The 22,747-nt window shown below is 44.3% G+C and overlaps 1 protein-coding gene and 1 pseudogene across 3 annotated transcripts in view; both read left to right on the forward strand.

Moving 5' to 3' along the window:
- The window catches only part of LOC116677107 (zinc finger protein 3), a 33,258-nt gene extending 23,480 nt beyond the window's left edge, over window positions 1-9,778 (forward strand). The window contains exons 1-3 of one of the 3 annotated variants that reach the window (XR_004328926.1): window positions 1-208; window positions 2,099-2,251; window positions 4,733-4,780. The exon at window positions 1-208 is cut by the window's left edge and continues 94 nt beyond it. Coding sequence is in view for 2 of the 3 variants with exons in the window: in XM_032507787.1 (XP_032363678.1) it covers window positions 2,159-2,251; window positions 9,259-9,621 (456 nt within the window). In the remaining variant the exon portion in view is untranslated. Of the gene's footprint in view, window positions 209-2,098; window positions 2,252-4,732; window positions 4,781-9,258 lie in introns of those variants that run through there. The other 2 variants (XM_032507787.1, XM_032507788.1) reach the window with 2 other exon arrangements.
- An 8,907-nt stretch (window positions 9,779-18,685) lies between these two features.
- Window positions 18,686-22,463, forward strand: LOC116677102 (zinc finger protein RFP-like; annotated as a pseudogene).
- Window positions 22,464-22,747: the final 284 nt, after the last annotated feature.

Raw genomic sequence — 22,747 nt, forward strand, 5'->3', positions numbered from 1 at the left:
AGCAACACGGTGCAGGGCGAGGAGACGGCACGAGGTCGGCACATGAAGTTAGCAGCTAGTTAGCAGCTAGTTAGCAGCTAGTTAGCATGGACTCTACAGGACAATATTCATAACCTGATGAACTCTTTACATCCGGGACACTTCCGGACTACAGGAACATTAATAAGACAGGGAAGGACGGGGACTGGACGTTTAGGACCGCCTACAGGTACACACACACACACACACACAACACACACACACACACACCACACAATCACACACACACACACACACTGTTCTGTGAGGTCAGATATAGTAGAGAAGCAGTTAGGATAGAAACACACACACACACTCTATCTGAACTACACACACACACACTCTATCTGAACTACACACACACACACTCTATCTGAACTACACACACACACACTCTATCTGAACTACACACACCACACACTCTATCTGAACTACACACACACACACTCTATCTGAACTACACACACACACACTCTATCTGAACTACACACACACACACTCTATCTGAACTACACACACACACACTAGTAGCATTAATCAGACCAGCTCTCTGAGGCTGCCCCCCCACTAGAGGATGACACGGGAGTGGATTTTCACTCCTGTCCCGTCCCACTCCCATAGAAAGAAATCTTGTCCCGTCCCACTCCCAGACCAAAGTTTAAAAACTAATCCCACTCCCATCCCGCTCCTGTTTAAACGGACTCACGCTCCTGTACCGCTCCCATTTACATGCGAGCAATTTTGTCGGTCAGACGAGACTTGACACCTGACGGCAATTTTCGCTTGATGATCGAAGCAATGCTCGGCTGATTCTTCCCTCCTGGGCCTGGCCAGTGTCCCTCTTCAGACCGCTTGTCCCTGAATCCCTAGCGTACGTGACTGAGACTAAGCATGTCTTACAAGCAGCGTACATCGTGCTATCACCGTCACGTTCTACTCTCATAAACTTCATTCATATTTCAGACTTTCCGACCAGTTCTGTGAACTTAGTAGACATGTCCTTACTTCTGACTTTGCGCTGTAAATCATTTTTTGCCGACGTCTCCGCGGCTGTTAGCTCCCTCCATCGCCGCTCTTTGAACTACGGCGGTAGGCCGTGACAAAAAGCACCGATGGCTTCTGGGACGGCTGGGTCGTGTAGTTATTTTTTAATTGCGTTACATTGTAGGCGTATTAAAAGGAAACTACAAAATGGTGCATTTAGGTTTTTTTGCATTTAGGTGCATTTAGATTTTTTTGTCGTCTTTGCTATCGGTTGATCCCCGCTCCCGTCTGCTCCCGTTAACCATTTATCCCGTACCGTCCAAATCCCGTGATTAATAGTAACTATGACTCCCATCCTGCAGGAATCCCACGGGAATCCCGTGACCCGCGGGATTCCCGAAAAAATGTCAGCCTCTACCCCCCACTAGCCCTCCGCAGTCCAGTCAGCTCTTCCTGCGTGTGCGTGCGTGGTGTGCGTTTGCGTGCGTGGCGTGTGTCTGTGTGTGTGTTGTGTGTGTGTGTGTTGTACTGTGTGTGTGTGTGTGTGTGTGTGTGTGTGTTGTATTGTGTGTGTGTGTTGTATCGTGTGTGTGTGTGCGCGTGTGTGTGTGTGTGTGTGTGTGTGTTGTATCTTTTAGTTGTGTGTTGTGTGTGTGTGTTGTTCTTTTAGTTGTGTGTGTGTGTGTGTGTGTGTGTGTTGTATCTTTTAGTTGGTGTGTGTGTGTGTGTGTGTGTGTGTGTGTGTGTGTGTTGTATCTTTTAGTTGTGTGAGGGTGTGTGTGTGTGTGTGTGTGTATCTTGTGTGTGTGTGTGTGTTGTGTGTGTTGTATCTTTTAGTTGTGTGTGTGGTGTGTGTGGTGTGTGTGTGTGTGTGTGTGTGTGTGTGTATCTTTTAGTTGTGTGAGGGTTGTGTGTGTGTGTGTGTGTTGTATCTTGTGTGTGTGTGTGTGTGTGTGTGTTTTGTATCTTTTAGTTTGTGTGGTGTGTGTGTGTGTGTGTGGTGTGGTGTGTGTGGTGTATCTTTTAGTTGTGTGAGGAGAACGAGAGGAGACAGCAGCTTCTCAATATCTCTGCTGCTTTGATTTGGACTGAACAGGATCCAGAGGGAGTCCAGCAGCCACAGTGGAGACCTGCTGGACTTCAGGACCAGAGAGGAATGGAGGAGGACAACCAGGACCAGGAGCAGCGGAGCAACGAGGTCCCCAGAAGACCAGCAGCAGACTGGGCCTCTGATAGCAGCCATGTTCAGGTCAGGGTTCTCCTATCATAGAACCTTCCTGGCTTGGCCCTGGTGTCTCCACTGGTCCCCCAAATGCTTGCTGGTGTCCAATGGTTGTCTCTTTGTAAAGTAGATAGTGTGGCGTAGACCTCCTAGATCTGTCCTGAGAGGACTCCTGCTGGACTTGGACTCTAAAAATGAAATGTCTGCTGCTGATCAGCTGATGGGACCAGGTTGTTTCCAGTTTTATTTAGGGAGGCACTGATCTGACTGTTTCAGTCCCGGTCCCGATCCTGGTCTTTGTGTATCTGATACCCGATACCGTTGTTAATTAATAATGAACTGTAGACCTTCACCTTAGACCCTCCTTCACCATGTGGAAGAGACTTTCCTAAACCAGACTAAATAACATAGATGTGATGGACTGAACTATAACTGGGTGCCCCCCCCCCCGGGTCCTTTTCTTGTGGCCCTGCAGCCTCTGATGCTCCAGCTGTGCTGCTCCTCACGGAGTACTGAAGGAAAATGAGAATTGAGCAGAAGTACGTAGGAGGGCGGAGCCAGGCTAAGGCTGACTCCTGATTGGCTGTTACTACACAGCATCTTCTTTGCTGATGTCTTTAGCAGAAAGGTTTGCTTCAGCCTTTCGTATTCAGACGTCTCTTTATTTCTGGCTCTTGATAAACTAAGTCTGTCTTTATTAAGTCCAGACCTAATAGATTTTCAGAGTAATTGATCCCTATGCTTTAATAGCTCTAAACAGGCAGGGTAAGCCAGGGGGGGGGGGAGTTGGACTTCTTTCTCCCATGGCGCCCCCTCCTGGAGAAAGAGAGGATCACCTCTTTGACTTTCCAGAGGAATAAGTCAGTGCCAGCGTCCACGTCCTCCAGTCCATAAAGACAATCCAGTCAACATCTTTCAAAGCTCTGTCCACGTTTTCTAGTTGGTTCTTGGGAGTTGTCCTATTACTAGTGTGGTTGGTTGAAGTGTGATTTGGATTTTCTGACGTTTTACCTTTTTAGAAGAAAAGATTACATCATGGTCTGAGGGACCTGTTAACAGGTTGGGTTTTATAATCCTTTCTGGTTTGTTGGTGAAAACTAAGTCAATTCTAGAGTGTGATGTGTGATTCTGGCGGGTTGTTGTATTATCTTAGTGAGGTTAAAATAATCTGTTATCAGCTTGAGGTGTTCTGTCTTTTTTATGACTACATATCGTACGGAGTGCTTTGAGCTGGTCAGAGACGTCCAGCTTAGCAGTAGGTTGGTGATAGATGCAGATAGCTGTCAGAGAGAGAGAGAGAGAGAGGGAGAGAGAGAGGGAGAGAGAGAGAGAGAGGGAGAGAGAGAGAGATATTTACACCAACGTGTTCCAGTGTGATGTCACTGGGCCATTTGATCTGATTGCCCCCCCCCCCCCCCCCCTTCTCTTGACCCCTATCCTTCCTATAAGTTTGGTATTCTGGTAGTGACCCAGCAGCTTCAGGTGAGGAGCTGGTGAGCCATGTTTCAGATAAACCCATAAAATCAACATTAGAATTACATAACAAATGTTCAGCCTGTTCACGTTATGTCACCAAGCTGCGTACATTTAGATGCCCCCCCAAACAGCCCCCCCTTTTTAAACAACAGGGCCTAAACAGTCCTAGCCTCATCAAGTGTCCTAACATTTTGTAGTTGTTTATGTTTTCTGAGTACTGGGTTACGAATGTTACGTCTTCCCTTGTGTGGACTCTGTCCTTTTGTTCCGGGCGTTGTGGTGATGGCCTCCCACTGCAACGCTGGTTCCCGGCTCAGACCAACCGGGGGGGGCCGCAGTCGAGCTGACGTTGGCTGAGCACAGCGTTCCCCCACCGCTGGCGTGGATCAAGGGCAGCGGAGCAGAGATGGAAACCGCATCGGGCGACAGCAGGCAACCTTCGGTCCTCCGCTGCTGCATCGCTGATCCTTGGCCCAGCACTGCTGCTGACGTGCTGGGTAGTATCACCGACTCGCCGATGGCAGCTAGCTGCAGCTCCGCTACTGTTATACCGGTGTTTTGTGAAATCTTTAGACAGGATCGCGGAGTGGTCGACTACAAGCAAATAACCCCAAAAAACACTTTTTCCTGCCAGGATAAACTGTCCCTTTACCCTGTCAACAAAATACAGAACAGATGTGTTCGACAGGCTCACACTGTCAATACACACAAACGCCATATTCTGCGGGAAATAAAGAGACACTTTTATCTTAGCAGAAAACGCAACAGGTCAGGGGGGGTGGAGACAAGTGTCCTCCAAGCTCCCTCTGTTGTAAAGCTGGCTCTCGGCTCGGCACAGCTTTGTGAACTGCCGGCATCCAGATGGTGGTGAACCGGTTCAGAGTCTCTGTTCCAGCTGTTGTTGCACACGGGCAACCACTGCAACCCTGGCTCTAGTAAACAGGGTCAGCTAGAATTCACTCACACCTCCCATTAGTTCTTCTAACCCTTGTATCATTATCTCTGCATGTTTCCCCCTTGGGTCTATCAAAGGAGTCCTCAGCAGACGGCAAGCTGGAGACCGGAGCAGTAAAGGAGGAGGAGGAGGAGGAGGAGGAGGAGGAGGAGCCTGCAGCAGCAGTGAAGGTGGAGGAGGAGGAGGAGGAGCAGCTTGCAACAGTGAAGGAGGAGGTGGAGGAGGACAAGGAGCAGCCTGCAGCAGCAGTGAAGGTGGAGGAGGAGGAAGAGGAGGAGCAACCTGCAACAGCAGTGAAGGTGGAGGAGGACAAGGAGCAGCCTGCAGCAGCAGTGATGAAGGAAGAGGAGGAGGAGGAGCAGCAGCCTGCAACAGCAGTGAAGGTGGAGGAGGAGGAGTTTGTGGTGGAGAAGGTTTTGGACCGCAGAGTGGTGAAGGGAAGAGTAGAGTTTCTGCTGAAATGGAAGGGGTTCTCAGAGTAAGTATGAGTCTAGAATATTAATACTTAGTGTTATTTACATATTGCAAATAAATGTCAGCATTTCAATTTTCAATTTTTAATTTTCAATTTTATTTATAGTATCAATTCATGACAAGAGTTATCTCAAGACACTTTACAGATAGAGCAAGTCTAGACCACACTCCAGAATTTACGACCCAACAGTTCTAGTAGTTTCCTCCAGAGCAATGTAGCTGGGCACCGCAGAACAGGTAGCGGGACCATGGCGACAGTCTTAAGCCTACTCTTCAATGTGGAGACGGTGTCTGCCTCCTGAACCCAAACCGGAACCTGGTTCCACAGGAGAGGAGCCTGATAGCTGAAGGCTCTGGCTCCCGTTCTACTTTTAGAGACTCTAGGAACCACAAGTAACCCTGCATTCTGGGAGCATAGTGCTCTCGCAGGGTTGTAAGGTACTATGAGCTCTTTAAGATAAGATGGAGCCTGACCATGAAGAGCTTTGTAGGTGAGAAGAAGGATTTTAAATTCTATTCTAGATTTTACAGGAAGCCAATGCAGAGAAGCTAAAACAGGAGAGATGTGATCTCTTTTCCTGGTTCCCGTCAGAACACGTGCTGCAGCATTCTGGATCAGCTGAAGAGTCCTTATGGACTTTTCCGAGCAGCCTGATAACAAAGAATTGCAGTAATCCAGCCTAGAAGTAACAAATGCATGGACTAGTTTTTCTGCATCATTTTTAGACAGGATATTCCTGATTTTGCAATATTACGTAAGTAAAAAAAGGAAATCCTTGAAATTTGCTTTATGTGGGAATTAAAGGACATGTCCTGATCAAAGATAACTCCAAGATTCCTCACAGTGGTGCTGGAGGCCAGGGTGGTGCTGGAGGCCAGGGTGGTGCTGGAGGCCAGGGTGGTGCTGGAGGCCAGGGTGGTGCTGGATGCCAGGGTGGTGCTGGAGGCCAGGGTGATGCCATCCAGAGTAACTATCTCTTTTGATAGTGCGTCACGGAGGTGCTTGGGCCCCAGAGCAATGACTTCAGTTTTATCTGAGTTTAACATTAGAAAATTACAGGTCATCCAGGTTTTAATATCCTGAAGGCACATTTGAATCATTGTATTGTATCACGCCCTCAAAGGTGAAGGTTTGGTATTTTGACTCTAAGTTGCAGACCCACAAATAACCTTAGAAATAGAAAAAAGGACTAATAGGAATGATGAATTAGAGTGAGAATGGATTGTCTAAAAACAAAGTGTGAGGAGATGTTCTTCTGTCTGCACTCACCTTTCCAGTGAGGAGAACACATGGGAGCCGCAAGACCACCTGGACCTGGACCTGATCACCGAGTACATGCAGAAACACGAGGAGGAGGAGGAGGAGGAGGGCAAGAGGAAAGGTGTCAGGGAGGCCTCGGGAGACTCAGAGGAGCGAGGGAGCAAGAGGAAGAAGGAGGAGGTGAGTGAAGGAAAGAGGTTACTCCAGACTGAAGACTCCCAGAAATCTAATATAATATTAATGAATGCACAAAGAGGGTTTCACTAATGTCTTTTAGGATTTATATATTATACCTTAATTCCTCAAAGAAAAACCGGTAGTCATTAAACTCCGCCCTCTGATAGTGGCCGGGGGGGCAACACGGGCAAGTAAAGGCCGGGGGAATCAGAGTGGATAATCTCCTCAGGGCCTTTCATGTGAGGTGCATTCAAGTTCATCGTAATGTACATTTTTACCAATTTAATTTAACATATTCAATATATTCATGCCAAGTTTTAATCAAGAAATGCGTGGATATGCAAAACCAACTCGTCCTGGGTTTACTGACCGATCTGCCTGAAACTCGGCATTTAGCATCTTGAGGTTGCTGTTACAAAACGTTACTAAATTAATTTTCTTTGCGTAAATTGTAAAATATGATTTTTTTGTAAATAGAGACCCAGACAACCCTTTTGCATATCTGGTTAAAATGAAATCCTATCAACGTGAATCCTGAGATTCTTTTTTTTTCATCCCACTCTGAGACTCTGGACCAAATCTGTACAAAGGTACATATTTTTTCAAAGTCTGCTTTATTGTCAATTTCTTCACATGTCAAGACATACAAAGAGATCGAAATTACGTTTCCCTCTATCCCACGGTGGAGACGAGACATATTTTAACAATTAGGTCACAGACAAACAAACATAACATTCAAGTAAACAATATAAAAATAAGAAGGCACATACAATGAAGTAAATAAGAGCAGCAAAATTTGAGTTGAGGATGTGCAATTGTGCATACAGTAGACAGTCAATATAATAGTGCAAAAGTCAGACCAATAAATGGCTGAGGTAGTTGGGTTTTAGGCAAGGCAAGTGGCATAATGGTGCAAGTTATGTAAGAGCAGCAGAAGTGTGCTCAGAAGTGTTTTCAGGACAACAACAACAAGTTGCAAAGTGTGCATGTGTACAAGTGGAGTGGTGCCGGTCAGCTTTTGTGGGTCCAAAGGTCCAGGATGTTATGTAGCTGAGGGTGGAGGGGGGAGAGGGGGGAGAGAGTTCAGCATCCTAACAGGCGGGTGTATGAAGCTGTTGGTGAGTCTGGTGGGGGGGAGCGCAGGCTTCTGGACCTCTTCCCAGAGGGCAATTGATCAAACAAATTGTGAGTGGGGGTGACTTGCATCACTCACAATTGTGGTGGCCTTGCGGGTGAGGTGGGAGGTGTAAATGTCCTTCAGGGAGGGGAGTGAAGCACCAATAACCCTTCCAGCTGTGTTCACTATGCGCTGCAGGGCTTTTCTGTTGTATTTAGAGACAGCAACACAGCTGGAGAGGATGCTCTCAGTGGAGCCTCGGTAGAACGTGGTCATGATGGCTGGTGGGGCACTTACTCGCCTGAGTTTCCGCAGGAAGTACAGGCGGCGCTGAGCTCTCTTCGCCAGTGATGCAGTGTTGGTGGTCCAGGAGAGGTCTTCACTGATGTGATTGGTTCTTGCCATAATATGAACTCTAACAGTTGTCCAATAGGCTGTCGGCTGTGTATCAACCTGACTTCTGCACAACACAACTGATGGTCCCAACCCCATTAATAACGCAAGGAACTCTACTAATTAACCCTGACGAGGCCCACCTGTGAAGTAAAGAAATCCCAACCCCAAATGGATGTGGCCAATGTCAAGTGATGAAGTTTTAATCAAGGGATGCGTGGATATGCAAAACCTACTTTTCAAAACTCGTCCTGGGTTTACTGACCTGAAACTCTAACTCTGCCTGAAACTTGGCATATAGCATCTCGAGGTTGCTGTTACAAAACGTTACTAAATTAATTTTCTTTGGTTCTCAAATGATTTTTTTTGTAAATAGAGACCGAGACAAACCTTTTACATATCTCATCAAAATTAAATCCTTTCAATGTGAATCCTGAAATTCTTTTTTTTCATCCCACTATGAGACTCTGGACCAAATCTGTACAAAGGTTCATATACATTGTATATAATATCTATATGAACTGCCTATGTGATCTTTACCATATTGGAAGTGTTTGATCTAGGGCCAATCCTGGTTGACTCAGAACCTTTACATACATCAAAGCTATTTTTTAAACCTTCATGATCACGACATATGCGCCGGTGTTTGTCAGTGGCATCAGTGATCCTCAGCAGTTTTATTTCAGAGCACAGCAGAAAGCTCTGCTGAGCTTCAGGAATGCTTTAGGAAATGTCGCTCGTGTGGACAATACCACATTACTTGCTCAATAAAAGAGGTAAACCTCTGAAAAGCTGTTTGATTCAGAAACCAGACACGCTGCTGAGAAGTAGTTAAACTAGTATCGTTACTGCCCAATACTGCTGGAGATACAAGTTTGATTTAGCAACAACACCAAGCTAAAACAAAAGGTCAAAGGTCAACTGGTGCCACTCATTGCTAATGTCTATCAGGGACATTGGTTCCAAATTACTTTACTGCAGTAGACCTAGTCCAGCAACATAAAGACAACACAATAACCCCTACAGATACAAGTGCAATGTAAAAATCTGATAATTAAGAAAGGTAATGCATCAGTCAAACTCTGTTCCACAGACATTCTTTAAATGTGGACATAGTTTCTAGTTTAAGATAGATCTCTACAGCGGCACCTCACTAACTCACTCTCTGTTTTTCTGTCTAGAAACGGAGAGAAAGAGCTGACAGCGGACATCACCGCTGTCCCCACTGTGACAGAACCTTCACATCAAGATATTTTAAGATTCATCAGATAGTTTACAATATAGAGAAGCCTTACAGCTGTGATCAATGTGGGGCAGCTTTCACAATACCGAGTCACCTAAAAATACATCAACGCATTCACACTGGAGAGAAACCTTACAGTTGTGAACAATGTGGGAAAGCGTTTTCTCAGAGTAGTAACCTTAGAAAACACCAGCGCATTCACACTGGAGAGAAGCCGTACTGGTGTGAACAATGTGGGAAAACCTTTTCTTGGAGTGGTCACCGTAAAAGACACCAGCTCATCCACACTGCCTCGTTGTGAACATGTTCCAGAGCCAAGCTCTTTCCTCCTCCTCATGCCCTGATAGCTGTGTTGTTATATTCTGATCTTCTCTCCACATTGAAGGCTGACCAGCAGTAACTCTATCTTCTGAACAGCATGTATGTTGTCCTGGCTACGACTACATATTACGCTCCCTCCCTTTGAAGGGGTAGTCCTGTCATTCATGTAAATAGTTTTAACCCTCTGCTTTGAACCGTAGTGGACTCAGTTCTGAGACGCAGGCAGCACAGTTGCTTTTCACCGACTGTAAGACTCAGGCGGACCCAGCAGAGCATGCTGGGAAACGCAAGCCTCTCAGCTGATCTAAGAGCTGATTGGTTTAGAATCGACTTAACATGATGATGTTTTTATAAACTTTTTATTGATTTTGAATTGGAGGGATTTGAACTTCTATTAGTTTAATTTGAAGGCGTATTCTGTCCAGAACACATGTTGTGTGGCTGATAGTGACGTTTAGAAGTCAGAGAGACTAAATCTGTTCAGATTACAGATCATCTCCAGTCTGTTGTTTATTAAAATCAGCAACAGATCACATGTAGAGCTTTTTGAGAGCTACTCTGTCATAATAAAAACAACTAGAGACTGTGTACCAGCTGATATATGGGTCTGATAACATTTTATTAAATCGGACCACAGTGTTCCAGTCACTTCCTGTCCAGCCTGAAGGCTGCGGAAACATCTGGAAACTGTCCGACTTGGGAGCGGATTCTGTCCCCGTCCCCCGGCTCTCGTCCCCTTTACAGGCGAGGCGCAGCTCGTCTCCAACGAGTCTCATGTGAGCTGTCCCGCTCTGTCCTTTACAACTCAAGGGACAGATGTGCAGACAGTGACTATTGAGTCTTGGAACTGCGAGGTATTTTCCAACAAATAACACAAATGAGTATAACCTTTATAGTAACCAATAGAAATAATTAGGTACTTTTCAGATGATTATGGAACTGGTTAAGTAGAAGTAAAGAATGTGATGTATTTGGTGTAACAATTACAATGTAATCAACTAAAATAGGATTATAACCAGAAGACAGAATGAAGGAGGTTATGATTTTAAATGTGATTATGAATAAGCATGTGATGAAATGTGTGTGTAGAGAATAAGGGAAGTGAGAGGGAGATGTTAGGACACGCCCAGAGCAGGAAGGGAAATGTGTGTGCAGAGCAGAGATGTGTGTCTCTGAAAATGTGTGTGTATGTGAGGAAAGTTAGAGATGTGTGTGTTCCAAGAAAGATGTAAAAAGGGAAGACAAAGAGCGAACAGCGTTATTCCTCGGCGGATCTCAGAAGGCAATGGACTGGACCCAGAACAGCACCGGACCACAGGACCTCAAATAAAAGATTGGGATTTGAACAGCAAACAGCTGGAGAACACTTCAGAAATCCTCTTCAGTGGATTTTATGGGACAGACCACAGAGGGTAACCACGACGACCAATCCAACTGAAGAGTCCTGGGACTCTGAAGTTATTCTCTGTTTCAGCTGCAGCAACGGCGGAGGATTTACAAAAACCATTTGAGGACTTAGGTCAAAGCCTCAAGTTTCTTAAGGATCCTCCAGCTCAGCTCATCAACAGATGAAGAAGCTGCTTGAAGCCGAGCTGAAGAGGGTCCAGCAGACCTCTCACTGAAGAACTCTCTCTGAAGTCTCCTCCTCAGAAGGTGGGGGTGTTTGTGGACTATGAGGAGGGTCTGGTCTCCTTTTATGACGTAGATGCTGCAGCTCTTATCTACTCCTTTACTGGCTGCTCCTTCACTGAGAAACTCTTCCCATTCTTCTGTCCTTGTCCTAATGAAGGTGGTAAAAACTCTGCCCCTCTGATCATCTCTCCTGTCAGAGTAAACTAATCAGAACCAGAATACTTCATTGATCCCCTCAGGGAAATTGTTAGTTGCAATTTCTTACAGTCAAAGTCAAAATTAAGAGTTACAAAAAAGATTTGATAAGTGTATGAAGTAATATAGTTAGCGTACACTGCAAAAATTAAAAAGTTAATCAGAAGTGGGATTATGTGAAAAAGTAAGATTAGGTCGAAAACAGGACTGTGTCCAGGATTTGAGAGTTACAGACCTCCAAATTTAGTTTTTATTTCAGCAGTGAAAATACAGTGCCTTCCTTTTTCTTTGGGTCTCATCATGATCTTGTTCATCTCGTCCCTTCCCAAGGGAAAGCTTTGTCTGAAGTAGTCTCTTCATTTCAGATTGTCTCAGTGAAGACATTAAACACAACTCAGTTGATCTATTTATATAGTACCAGCGTATGGTTACATTAAAGGTTACTGTTCTCTCATAATGTTAAGATAACAACATTAATCATACAGTTAACCAGCTAGCACACCATATAAGGTAATGTTAACATTCATCCAAGTGAAACTAGCTAACATTACATTAATATTGGATGGCATCAACGGCCACTGCACTGTTATATGCAGCGCGACAGCGAGGGAGCTTTTGTCAGATGTCTGGAGATTAATAGCATTGAAAAGTACATTTCTACTAGTTATATACACTAATTGTCTGTTAAGTACCTGCTGTAGTCACTAGAAAGAAAAGCTGTTGTTGACACTATACCCAAAACAATGGTGATGGTCATATACTGGATAGTTACCACGGCAACATCCACTACACCGCCTACTCAGTCCCCCCCCCCCCCCCCCCCACTAGATGATCAGACAGAGGAACAAGTCGTATCTTGGTGTTGTACAAGTTTTATTTAGGCAGTTTCATCTCTTTTTGGGGGGGGGGGGGGGTGAGGGTGATACAGAGGAGATCTGGACCTCCGTGTCCTTTAATGGTAGATACGGCCATGGTTGAAAGATTCTGTTGCTAAATGCTAATGAAGTATAGTGTAAATATAGAGTACAGTAGGAACATAAAGTACAGCGTCAACATGAGTGGCATCAGTGAATAAATAGATATTGCACATGGAACTGAGTGATTATTGCACATAACTGTCCAAGAATATTGAGATTCAGATGTAGACGTGTGTGTTATTAGTCCAGTTGTGACTCTCTAAGTGTGTAATGCTTGAGGAGGAGTTATATAGTCTGATAGCCACAGGCAGCAATCACCTTCTGGGGCCCTATTTGGGGGGGGGGGGGGGGGGTCTCAGCCAGTGTGCTGTCGAGTGGGGGGGGGGAGTCGTAGATAGTATTATGAATAGCATTCTCCTCTCACTTATTTCATTTATTGATTTATTTCTATTTCCTGTGTTGATTGATTTACACTTCATAGTTACCAGGTTGTATTATATGTATCTGATGACATCATCAACACATTAATTTGATGCATCATGACACACGTTATGTAGACGATATCTATTTAAACCTCTGTTAAACCCACAGACATTTATTATAACTTCCAGAAGAAATCAGTTTCTAAAGACACCAAATATGTCAAGATGAAGTTTGAGTTCATTTGCAAACAAATGAAGCAAAACATCCACATTTATTAATATTTGATGAGCAGCCCCAGAAAACATATAGCTGAATATTTGATTGTGTGATGAAGCTTCATTTAAGAGTGAGGCCTATTCCATCCCATAATGTCTCCAGAACACAGTATGTGTCCTTGTTATACCGGGTAGAAAAAGTTAATGGATGGTTCTATCTTGTGTGAAAAGTCTTTTGGATAATTACTGGTCACTTTGGCCATTTTTTATTGTTTCATGAATTCTGTAAGATGGTTTATGAGTCAAAGAAATGTGTAAATATGTGATAGTAGAATAAAAAGTGTAAAATAAAGCAGGTGTTGAACACAAGGCCTGAGGAAGCAGTGACTTCATCACTAGAGGAAATGTTCAGGAAGCAGAGCTTTGTCAGCACTGCTGGTCTTTAATAAAAACTGGTCTACACAACAGGATGGGGACATGGTCTAATCAAATCTAGTTCAGATATCTAGAAAGTTCTTTCTCACTAGGAAGAATTAAATACAGATATCTGCAATAAGTATCCAGTCTAGCTACTAAATATTAAAACAGCCACGTGTACTATTTAAGGATTTAAATGTAGTTTTGACTAATTAAAGTTGGAGATATCTTGAAAAACAATTTCTACCAGTAAGAATGTTATTGTGCATATCTTTAATTACCATTCTGACTAGTTAGAATATCCCTTTGACCAGGAGAAATGCTATTATTAATATCTAAATGTAATGACAGATAGGAGTGTGGTGTGATTAAATGTTAAACGGCCTGCCGTAGCACCTGAGACCTTCTTCCTGTTTTCATCTCTAGATGTTCTGCAGAGCTTCTTCTAGCGGGGAACGTCTGACAATAACAACAACTTTAGTTTTCTATGGTGGAAGTTGACTTTATTGTTTAAATATGTTGTATAATCTCTCTGAAAGAGTCCAACAACAATAATTGATGAGTGCGGGGTCTTAATTTAAACTCTGAACATCTGAGAGCTGACAGCCGTCCTCATGTCCCAGCTGGTCTCCATGACTCCCTGCTCCACTGCAGCAGCAGAACAGGCCTCCATGTAGACCACTAACTGGTGCTGGGACCCAGAACCACCACTAGATGGATCCCAACACTAAGGAGTGATGAGACAGAGTTCCTGTCCTGCTGCCACGCCCACCACCAAACTAACTGAATCACAGCAACAGCCTTTTCACTTTAGTGGAAAGATTCTGGAGATTTTTCTAAAAGATTTTGGAAGTGTTATTTATTCCAATAGATTAGATTAGATTATTCCAATAATACCAAAAGAAGGATTACGATTTATTTACATTTGCAAAATGAACCAGGTCTTAGTGAGACTAAGTCCCTCTCCTTGGTGCTTGTTCTAAATATAAACCTGAAACTAGAAACATGCTCATTGGAGCAGAGTCTCCTTTGCTGATGCTGATTAACACTAGAACTGCCGTGAGCGGTCATTTTGACCGCAAGATTCTAAACTCTATAATCTGTCATGATAAATACCTAATTGCAATTTTAATGCAGGTATTGTGTTAGGATACCTTTAGAAAAGCAAAATAACACCAAAATGTAAAATTGTACGTGTTTAATTATACACTTGAGTTGCCCAGGTGTTTCAATAATTCCTATCATGGCATAGTAAAACGTAATTATGCCATTGACATCTGTAAAATATGGTGTGTAAATTCATTCAACATAACTTATAACATGCAAATAACACCTAAAAGTATCTTATTTGAACATTTATAACGTAACCTAACCTGTCACTGCCTCCGTGTTGGTGTCTGCTGTGGTGACCAGCGCTGCTCGGACCGTGCCCCCCCCCCCCCGCTCCCTTTTCTCCTCTCTAAACTCGTGTCTCAGCTCCTCTGCCAGTTCTGCCTGAACTTTCTCCAGACAATTTCACTGCTGGTGCACTCCTTGGAGAGGATGTGATGATTCCAGCCAGTTTGAGGATGTATAAAGTTGTATAACAGGTAGGCAGCCACCGGCCATCTAGCTCCGTGTACCGCTCCTTCCACAGAGCGAGCGCCCGGCGCTGCCTTCTGGTCCAGAACGGAGTCCATCCACGCCGTACTCATGGTGGTAGCTAGCGTCTGGCTTGTCCTTCGGCCCATCGCTGATTCACACCCTTGTTACTCAAGACCGCTTATGATGTTTCTTTGGCAGAGACGCTGATGGTAACTAAGTAACCAATATGCATCTTCAACCGCGCGAAGATTAAAAACAATACCGCAAAAATCCGAGCGGTCACAATGACCGTGTCTGGCCGAAATAGGTAAAAGTGATTTTATTTTCTTTGCCTAGTGTGTAATGGCCTTTTAGGAAAAGTCAGGAAATCCAGCAGTTATTATATAAATTTCAAAACGGTCAAAATGACCGTCATGGCCGTTCTAGTGTTAACCTGGAGAATGCTGAATCTAATGAACTCTAACTCCAGTCTACACAGCAGCAGGTCATGTAGACCAGACTCTAACTCCAGTCTACACAGCAGCAGGTCATGTAGACCTCTCTCTACACAAGCAGTCATGTACACCAGCAGGATTGTAGTCTTTATCCAGCTAAAGTTCATGTAGACCAGTCTAAGACTCTCCAACTCTCCAGTCACAACAGTACCAGTCATGTAGCCAGACTCTAACTCCAGTCTACACAGCAGCAGGTCATGTAGAGACTCTAACTTCTGCAGCAGGTCATGTAGACCACACTCTAACTCCAGTCTACACAGCAGCAGGTCATGTAGACCAGACTCTAACTCCAGTCTACACAGCAGCAGGTCATGTAGACCAGACTCTAACTCCAGTCTACACAGCAGCAGGTCATGTAGACCAGACTCTAACTCCAGTCTACACAGCAGCAGTTCATGTAGACCAGACTCTAACTCCAGTCTACATCATGTAGACCAGACAGCAGTTCATGTAGACCAGACTCTAACTCCAGTCTACACAGCAGCAGTCATGTAGACCAGACTCTAACTCCAGTCTACACAGCAGCAGGTCATGTAGACCAGACTCTAACTCCAGTCTACACAGCAGCAGGTCATGTAGACCAGACTCTAACTCCAGTCTACACAGCAGCAGGTCATGTAGACCAGACTCTAACTCCAGTCTACACAGCAGCAGGTCATGTAGACCAGACTCTAACTCCAGTCTACACAGCAGCAGGTCATGTAGACCAGACTCTAACTCCAGTCTACACAGCAGCAGGTCATGTAGACCAGACTCTAACTCCAGTCTACACAGCAGTGGGTCATGTAGACCAGACTCTAACTCCAGTCTACACAGCAGCAGGTCATGTAGACCAGACTCTAACTCCCCTCTACACAGCAGTGGGTCATGTAGACCAGACTCTAACTCCAGTCTACACAGCAGTGGGTCATGTAGACCAGACTCTAACTCCAGTCTACACAGCAGCAGGTCATGTAGACCAGACTCTAACTCCAGTTTACACAGCAGCAGGTCATGTAGACCAGACTCTAACTCCAGTCTACACAGCAGCAAGTCATGTAGACCAGACTCTAACTCCAGTCTACACAGCAGCAGGTCATGTAGACCAGACTCTAACTCCAGTCTACACAGCAGCAGGTCATGTAGACCAGACTCTAACTCAGTCTACACAGCAGCGGGTCATGTAGACCAGACTCTAACTCCAGTCTACACAGCAGCAGGTCATGTAGACCAGACTCTAACTCCCCTCTACACAGCAGTGGGTCATGTAGACCAGACTCTAACTCCAGTCTACACAGCAGTGGGTCATGTAGACCAGACTCTAACTCCAGTCTACACAGCAGCAGTTGATGTAGACCAGACTCTAACTCCAGTCTACACAGCAGCAGGTCATGTAGACCAGACTCTAACTCCAGTCTACACAGCAGCAGGTCATGTAGACCAGACTCTAACTCCAGTCTACACAGCAGCAGGTCATGTAGACCAGACTCTAACTCCAGTCTACACAGCAGCAGGTCATGTAGACCAGACTCTAACTCCAGTCTACACAGCAGCAGGTCATGTAGACCAGACTCTAACTCCAGTCTACCAGACTCTAACTCCAGTCTACACAGCAGCAGGTCATGTAGACCAGACTCTAACTCCAGTCTACACAGCAGCAGTTCATGTAGACCAGACTCTAACTCCAGTCTACACAGCAGCAGGTCATGTAGACCAGACTCTAACTCCAGTCTACACAGCAGCAGGTCATGTAGACCAGACTCTAACTCCAGTCTACCAGACTCTAACTCCAGTCTACACAGCAGCAGGTCATGTAGACCAGACTCTAACTCCAGTCTACACAGCAGCAGTTCATGTAGACCAGACTCTAACTCCAGTCTACACAGCAGCAGGTCATGTAGACCAGACTCTAACTCCAGTCTACACAGCAGCAGGTCATGTAGACCAGACTCTAACTCCAGTCTACACAGCAGCAGGTCATGTAGACCAGACTCTAACTCCAGTCTACACAGCAGCAGGTCATGTAGACCAGACTCTAACTCCAGTCTACACAGCAGCAGTTCATGTAGACCAGACTCTAACTGCAGTCTACAGTCTTCTTCCTTAAACTCGTGCCAGCATCACTGTTATTCTTTTACAGGTGTGGTTTCAAAAGAACTGATAAAAACACTGAATGGATAACATGTCTGTCTGTGTGTGTGTGTGTGTGTGTGTGTGTGTGTGTGTGTGTGTGTGTGTGTGTGTATGTGTGTGTATCTGACACATTTCCACCCACTTTTCATTCATCCAAATTGAAGCCAGCAATTCTATTTAGCATCATCTTAAAATTATCTACAAATATTGAATTATTATTTTCCATATTTTTCAAACATTTTGGGTATTATTCAACTTTTAAAAACATTCATGATAATTAAACCCATTCCCACTTTTTCAACTATTCTCACTACTTCACCTTCTTTTTACAGAGTCATCAATCTAGTGTAGCGTCAGCCTATCAGCAAACAGCATTCACATTCTCTCAAATGTTTATGTGTTGCTTTTATTGCTTTGTCTGTTTTTAATGTGCTATATGTGCTGGTTGTACTGTAAAGTGTCTTTGAGTACATTGTAAAGCGCCAGATAAATAAAAGTATTATTATTATTATTATTATTATTATTGTTATTATTATTATTGTTATTATGAGCGGTGGTGAAGAGGCGGAGCCACACTGGACAGACAACAGTCCAACGTCTCTGTCCTTGGAATGAAAGTCGAGGTCTGTACATGTCGTCATGAGTTAACTCGCCTGTTTTTGGGCTTCAGAGTTCCTGCAGTTTAAACTCTTTGGAGCTCCCACCTGTAGTACAGTATAAGGCCTTTTATCTTTGATTCCCTGCCCCCCAAAATGTCTGCACGTCCCTGCTGGAGCCCTAGAAACCGCCTTCCACCCCCCCCCCCATCTATATCTAAATATGAGGAAACAAAAGCTAACCACAGAGCTGCAGTAAGAGGCGGGCCAACGCTGACGGACAACATTCCTGCTCCAAACTCGAGGTGTGTACATGTTGTTATGAGGTCGGACTGTTCCTCCCTCATTACATAATGAACCTGAAAACTGTCCAATCAGAGCGCTGACTGGCAGCCCTACAGGTCGGACCGGGTCCTGTTCTCAGGTCACATGACCTTTCTGGATATAAAGGTGTGGTGATGTGACGGATGTCAGTCAGATGAAGACAGACAGCAGCAGCATCTGTCAGTGTCTGCTGATGAAGGGACGACGTCTCTTTGACCTCATCTGAACGGGACTTTAACAGGTAACATCACACACCTTTGATGGAGGAACTCGCCTATCATTTGGGAGATTTTGGGGCTACATGATCTACTTTAAGATGAGAGCAGTGGTTCATACTTTCAGCACTATTGTAAGATCTGAAGTAACTCAGTAATTATTCTATGATGTGGGACGTTTTGGCCAAAATGAGCCTTTTAATGTTCAGTTGAGTCCGATTTAATCAGCACCAGGAAACAAGTTAGATTTTAATCTCCGCTGACTTCACTGCTGAGATATGAGGGAGTGTCCCAACGAGAGCTGCTTTGATTGACAGGTGTGTGTCACAACCTTCATCCCATCAAAAGTGTAAATCTGTCTTGGTTTTGATTTGTGGACACACGTCCTCAACAACAAGATCAAAGATACTTATTAATATTAGGGTTATTTAATCCTGAACTATAGACTGAGTAAAACCACATCCAGAGGTTTCTGAAGGGACAAGTTGAAACCTGCAGTTTGTCTCCGTCAGTTACTGGAGCCGGGTAATCCTAATATGGGCAAAGAGGGCGGGGCTTGGGTGGAGCTGAGGTGTGATAGGCTGGGACAGTTTGTGGTGTTTTGGTTGGGCGGGACTGCCTCATAAATAACTTCAGTCAAGAATCTGGCAAAATGCCAGCTGGCAAACGGAGGGTTGTCCCAGTCCAGACCAGATGCTCCTGCCATTGAGCCCTCAGGCCTCTCAGATAAGGACTCGGTCTTTTCATGAGACAAGCTTAGATCTCACACTAACGGGGGGGGCTCCACTCACTCCAATCACACGTGTTAATGTTAAAGTTGTAGTTTGATGATGATGTCATCTTTCTGGTACATTATGGTAGTGTTTGGTGTGGTGCTGCTAGCAAGGCTAAAACAACAAGACAGCCTTTATTTCAGGAACTAACAGCTGGTTGAACAGAAGCTAACAGAACATATGACAGACTTCAGCTCTTCATGTGAGCTTTTCATTCATTAGCATGCTGCTTCAACATTTAGTTTCCATTTCTACCCCTTTAACATCGAGGGCTGGGCGATATATCAACTTTTGTATCTTTCTATATTTTAATTTAAACAGGATATGGGATGAGAAAATTCTGTTTATGTCGATGTAGTTTGATGTTGGGACATGACCCATTTGAAGGGGTGTGCTAAAGACTGACATGACACGTCATAATTATGACATGACACCTATCATGAACATGAAGAAGTCTTTTATAATGTTCCTGACTTATTGTCATTAAAGCTTTAGTGCGTAACGTTTTTATATTAATGAACGTCCGTTACATTCAAGCCATCGCTAAATGGGTTGATACAAAGACAATTAAAGGTCCATATTCTGCTCATTTTCAGGGTCATAACTGGATTTAGAGGGTTTATCGGAATAGGTTTCCATGGTTTAATTTTCAAAAAACACCATCTTTTTGTTGAACTGCACATTGCTGCAGATCCTGTTTTCACCCTGTGTGTTTAGGTCTCTGTTTTAGCCTCAGAGTGAGACCTCTCACTAGTTTTAGCTCCGGTTAGAGACATCTCACACACACCAAATGTTTGGGCCGAGGGCGTAGACGGCCCCTCCGATTCTGAACAGCTCACCTGGAGACTGAAAGCAGAGGACATTCAGAAAACGCATCACACTCAAAACACCATAGACAGTTTTTTTTTAAGTCTTTATGTGTGTGGAAGCACCAGAGACACAAAATAACACATATCCCAGAAGTTGTATTTGATTTTTTCATAATATGGGCACTTTAAGACCCTCAGATCTACAAAACTCTCTCTATTTCTCAGCATGGTGTCAACCGGCGACATTTATTTGCTGAATTGTTGTCATTACTTAGAATTCCTCATGGGGACGGTGGAAACTACGGACCATAGCTTTAAGTCTCATTTGGTATATTATGACACTTTTAATGCTAAGTTAACATTGTTGGACATGTTTGTTTTTTGACAGCTTGGCATTAGTGTACTCTGTCATAAATATTGAATATGTTTTTCTTTTCATTCCCACTGTGTGTAGATATGGCTGCTGCAAACTATCTGCAGTCTGAAGATCAGTTTCTTTGCTCCATCTGTCTAGATGTGTTCTCTGATCCTGTCTCCACACCATGTGGACACAACTTCTGCAAGAACTGCATCAATGAATACTGGAATACTAAAGACCAGTACCTGTGTCCACTGTGTAAGGAGCACTTTACCACCAGACCTGATTTGAGGGTCAACACTTTGTTCTCTGAGATGGTGGCTCAGTTCAGACAGTCAGCTCAACAGAAAGCCAGCAGCAGCAGCTCAGAGCAACAAGTGTCCAAACCAGGAGAAGTTCCCTGTGACGTCTGCACTGGAACCAAACTGAAGGCCCTGAAGTCCTGCCTGGTGTGTCTGGTCTCCTACTGTGAGACTCACCTGGAGCCTCATCTGACCACGTCAGGTCTGAAAAGACATCAGCTGATCGACCCTGTGGAGAACCTGGAAGGCAGGATGTGTACGGAGCACGATAAACCTCTGGAGCTGTTCTGTAAGACCGACCAGACATGTGTCTGCATGCTCTGCACTGTTTTAGACCACAAGACACATGATGTTGTTCCTCTGAAAGAAGAATATGAAGGAAAGAAGGCAGAGCTGGGGAAGACAGAGGCTGAAATTCAGCAGATGATCCAGAAGAGACGACTGAAGATTCAGGAGATCAAACACTCAGTGGACCTCAGTGAGGAAGCTGCAGACAGAGAGATAGCAGAAGGTGTTCAGGTCTTCACTTCTCTGAAGGAGTCTGTTGAGAGAAGCCTGAATAAGCTCATCAACACCATCAAAAAGAAGCAGAAAACAACAAAAAAAGGCCGAAGCTTTCATCACAGAGCTGGAACAGGAAATCTCTGAGCTGATGAAGAGAAGCACTGAGGTGGAGCAGCTTTCACGCTCTGAAGACCACCTCCATCTTCTCCAGAGGGTCCAGTCCCTAAACATCCAACAGCCTCCACCCACCAAGGACTGGACAGAGGTCAGTGTCCGTCCATCATCATATGAGGGGACTGTGGTGAAAGCTGTGGTTCAGCTGGAGGAGACACTCAGTAAAGAGATGAAGAAGCTGCTCAAGTCTGAGCTGAAGAGGGTCCAGCGGTATGCAGTGGATGTGACTCTTGATCCTGAGACAGCACATCCTGCTCTCATCCTGTCTGATGATGGGAAACAAGTGAATCATGGTGATGTATGGAAGAATCTCCCAGACAACCCAGAGAGATTTTCTGATTGTGTTAATGTTTTATGAAAACAGAGTTTCTCTTCCGGCAGATTTTACTTTGTGGTTCAAGTTAAAGGAAAAACTAAATGGAATTTAGGAGTGGTCATAGAGTCAATCAACAGGAAGGACATGACGCTGGGTTCTCAGAAAGGTTACGTTACGATTATAGCGTTGAGAAATGGAAATGAGTACTACGCTCTTGCTGACCCTCCAGTCCTTCTCTCTCTGAAGTCTCCTCTTCAGAAGGTGGGGGTGTTTGTGGATTATGAGCAGGGTATGGTCTCCTTTTATGACGTAGATGTTGCAGCTCTTATCTACTCCTTTACTGGCTGCTCCTTCACTGAGAAACTCTTCCCATACTTCAGTCCCTAGCCTAATGAAGGTGGTAAAAACTCTGCCCCTCTGATCATCTCTCCTGTCAGAGTAAACTAATCACTGATCTCATTTCAGGTATTGATTCATTTTCAATCAAGGGAACAAATGTACATATTCATATATTTTACATCTTATTTTCTACAGAATCTGTTTCCTGTGGTGACTGATTTACACTTTATTACATTTATTATCATATGTTAAATGTGCAGCAATTCTTTTGCAAAGTGACTCAAACGTCATCTTGACATATTTGGTGTCTTTAGAAACTGATTTCTTCTGGAAGTTATAATAAATGTCTGTGGGTTTAACAGAGGTTTAAATAGATATCGTCTACATAACGTGTGTCATGATGCATC

Source organism: Etheostoma spectabile, unplaced genomic scaffold (genome assembly GCF_008692095.1).
Source record: "Etheostoma spectabile isolate EspeVRDwgs_2016 unplaced genomic scaffold, UIUC_Espe_1.0 scaffold00004385, whole genome shotgun sequence".
Classification (NCBI taxonomy): domain Eukaryota; kingdom Metazoa; phylum Chordata; class Actinopteri; order Perciformes; family Percidae; genus Etheostoma; species Etheostoma spectabile.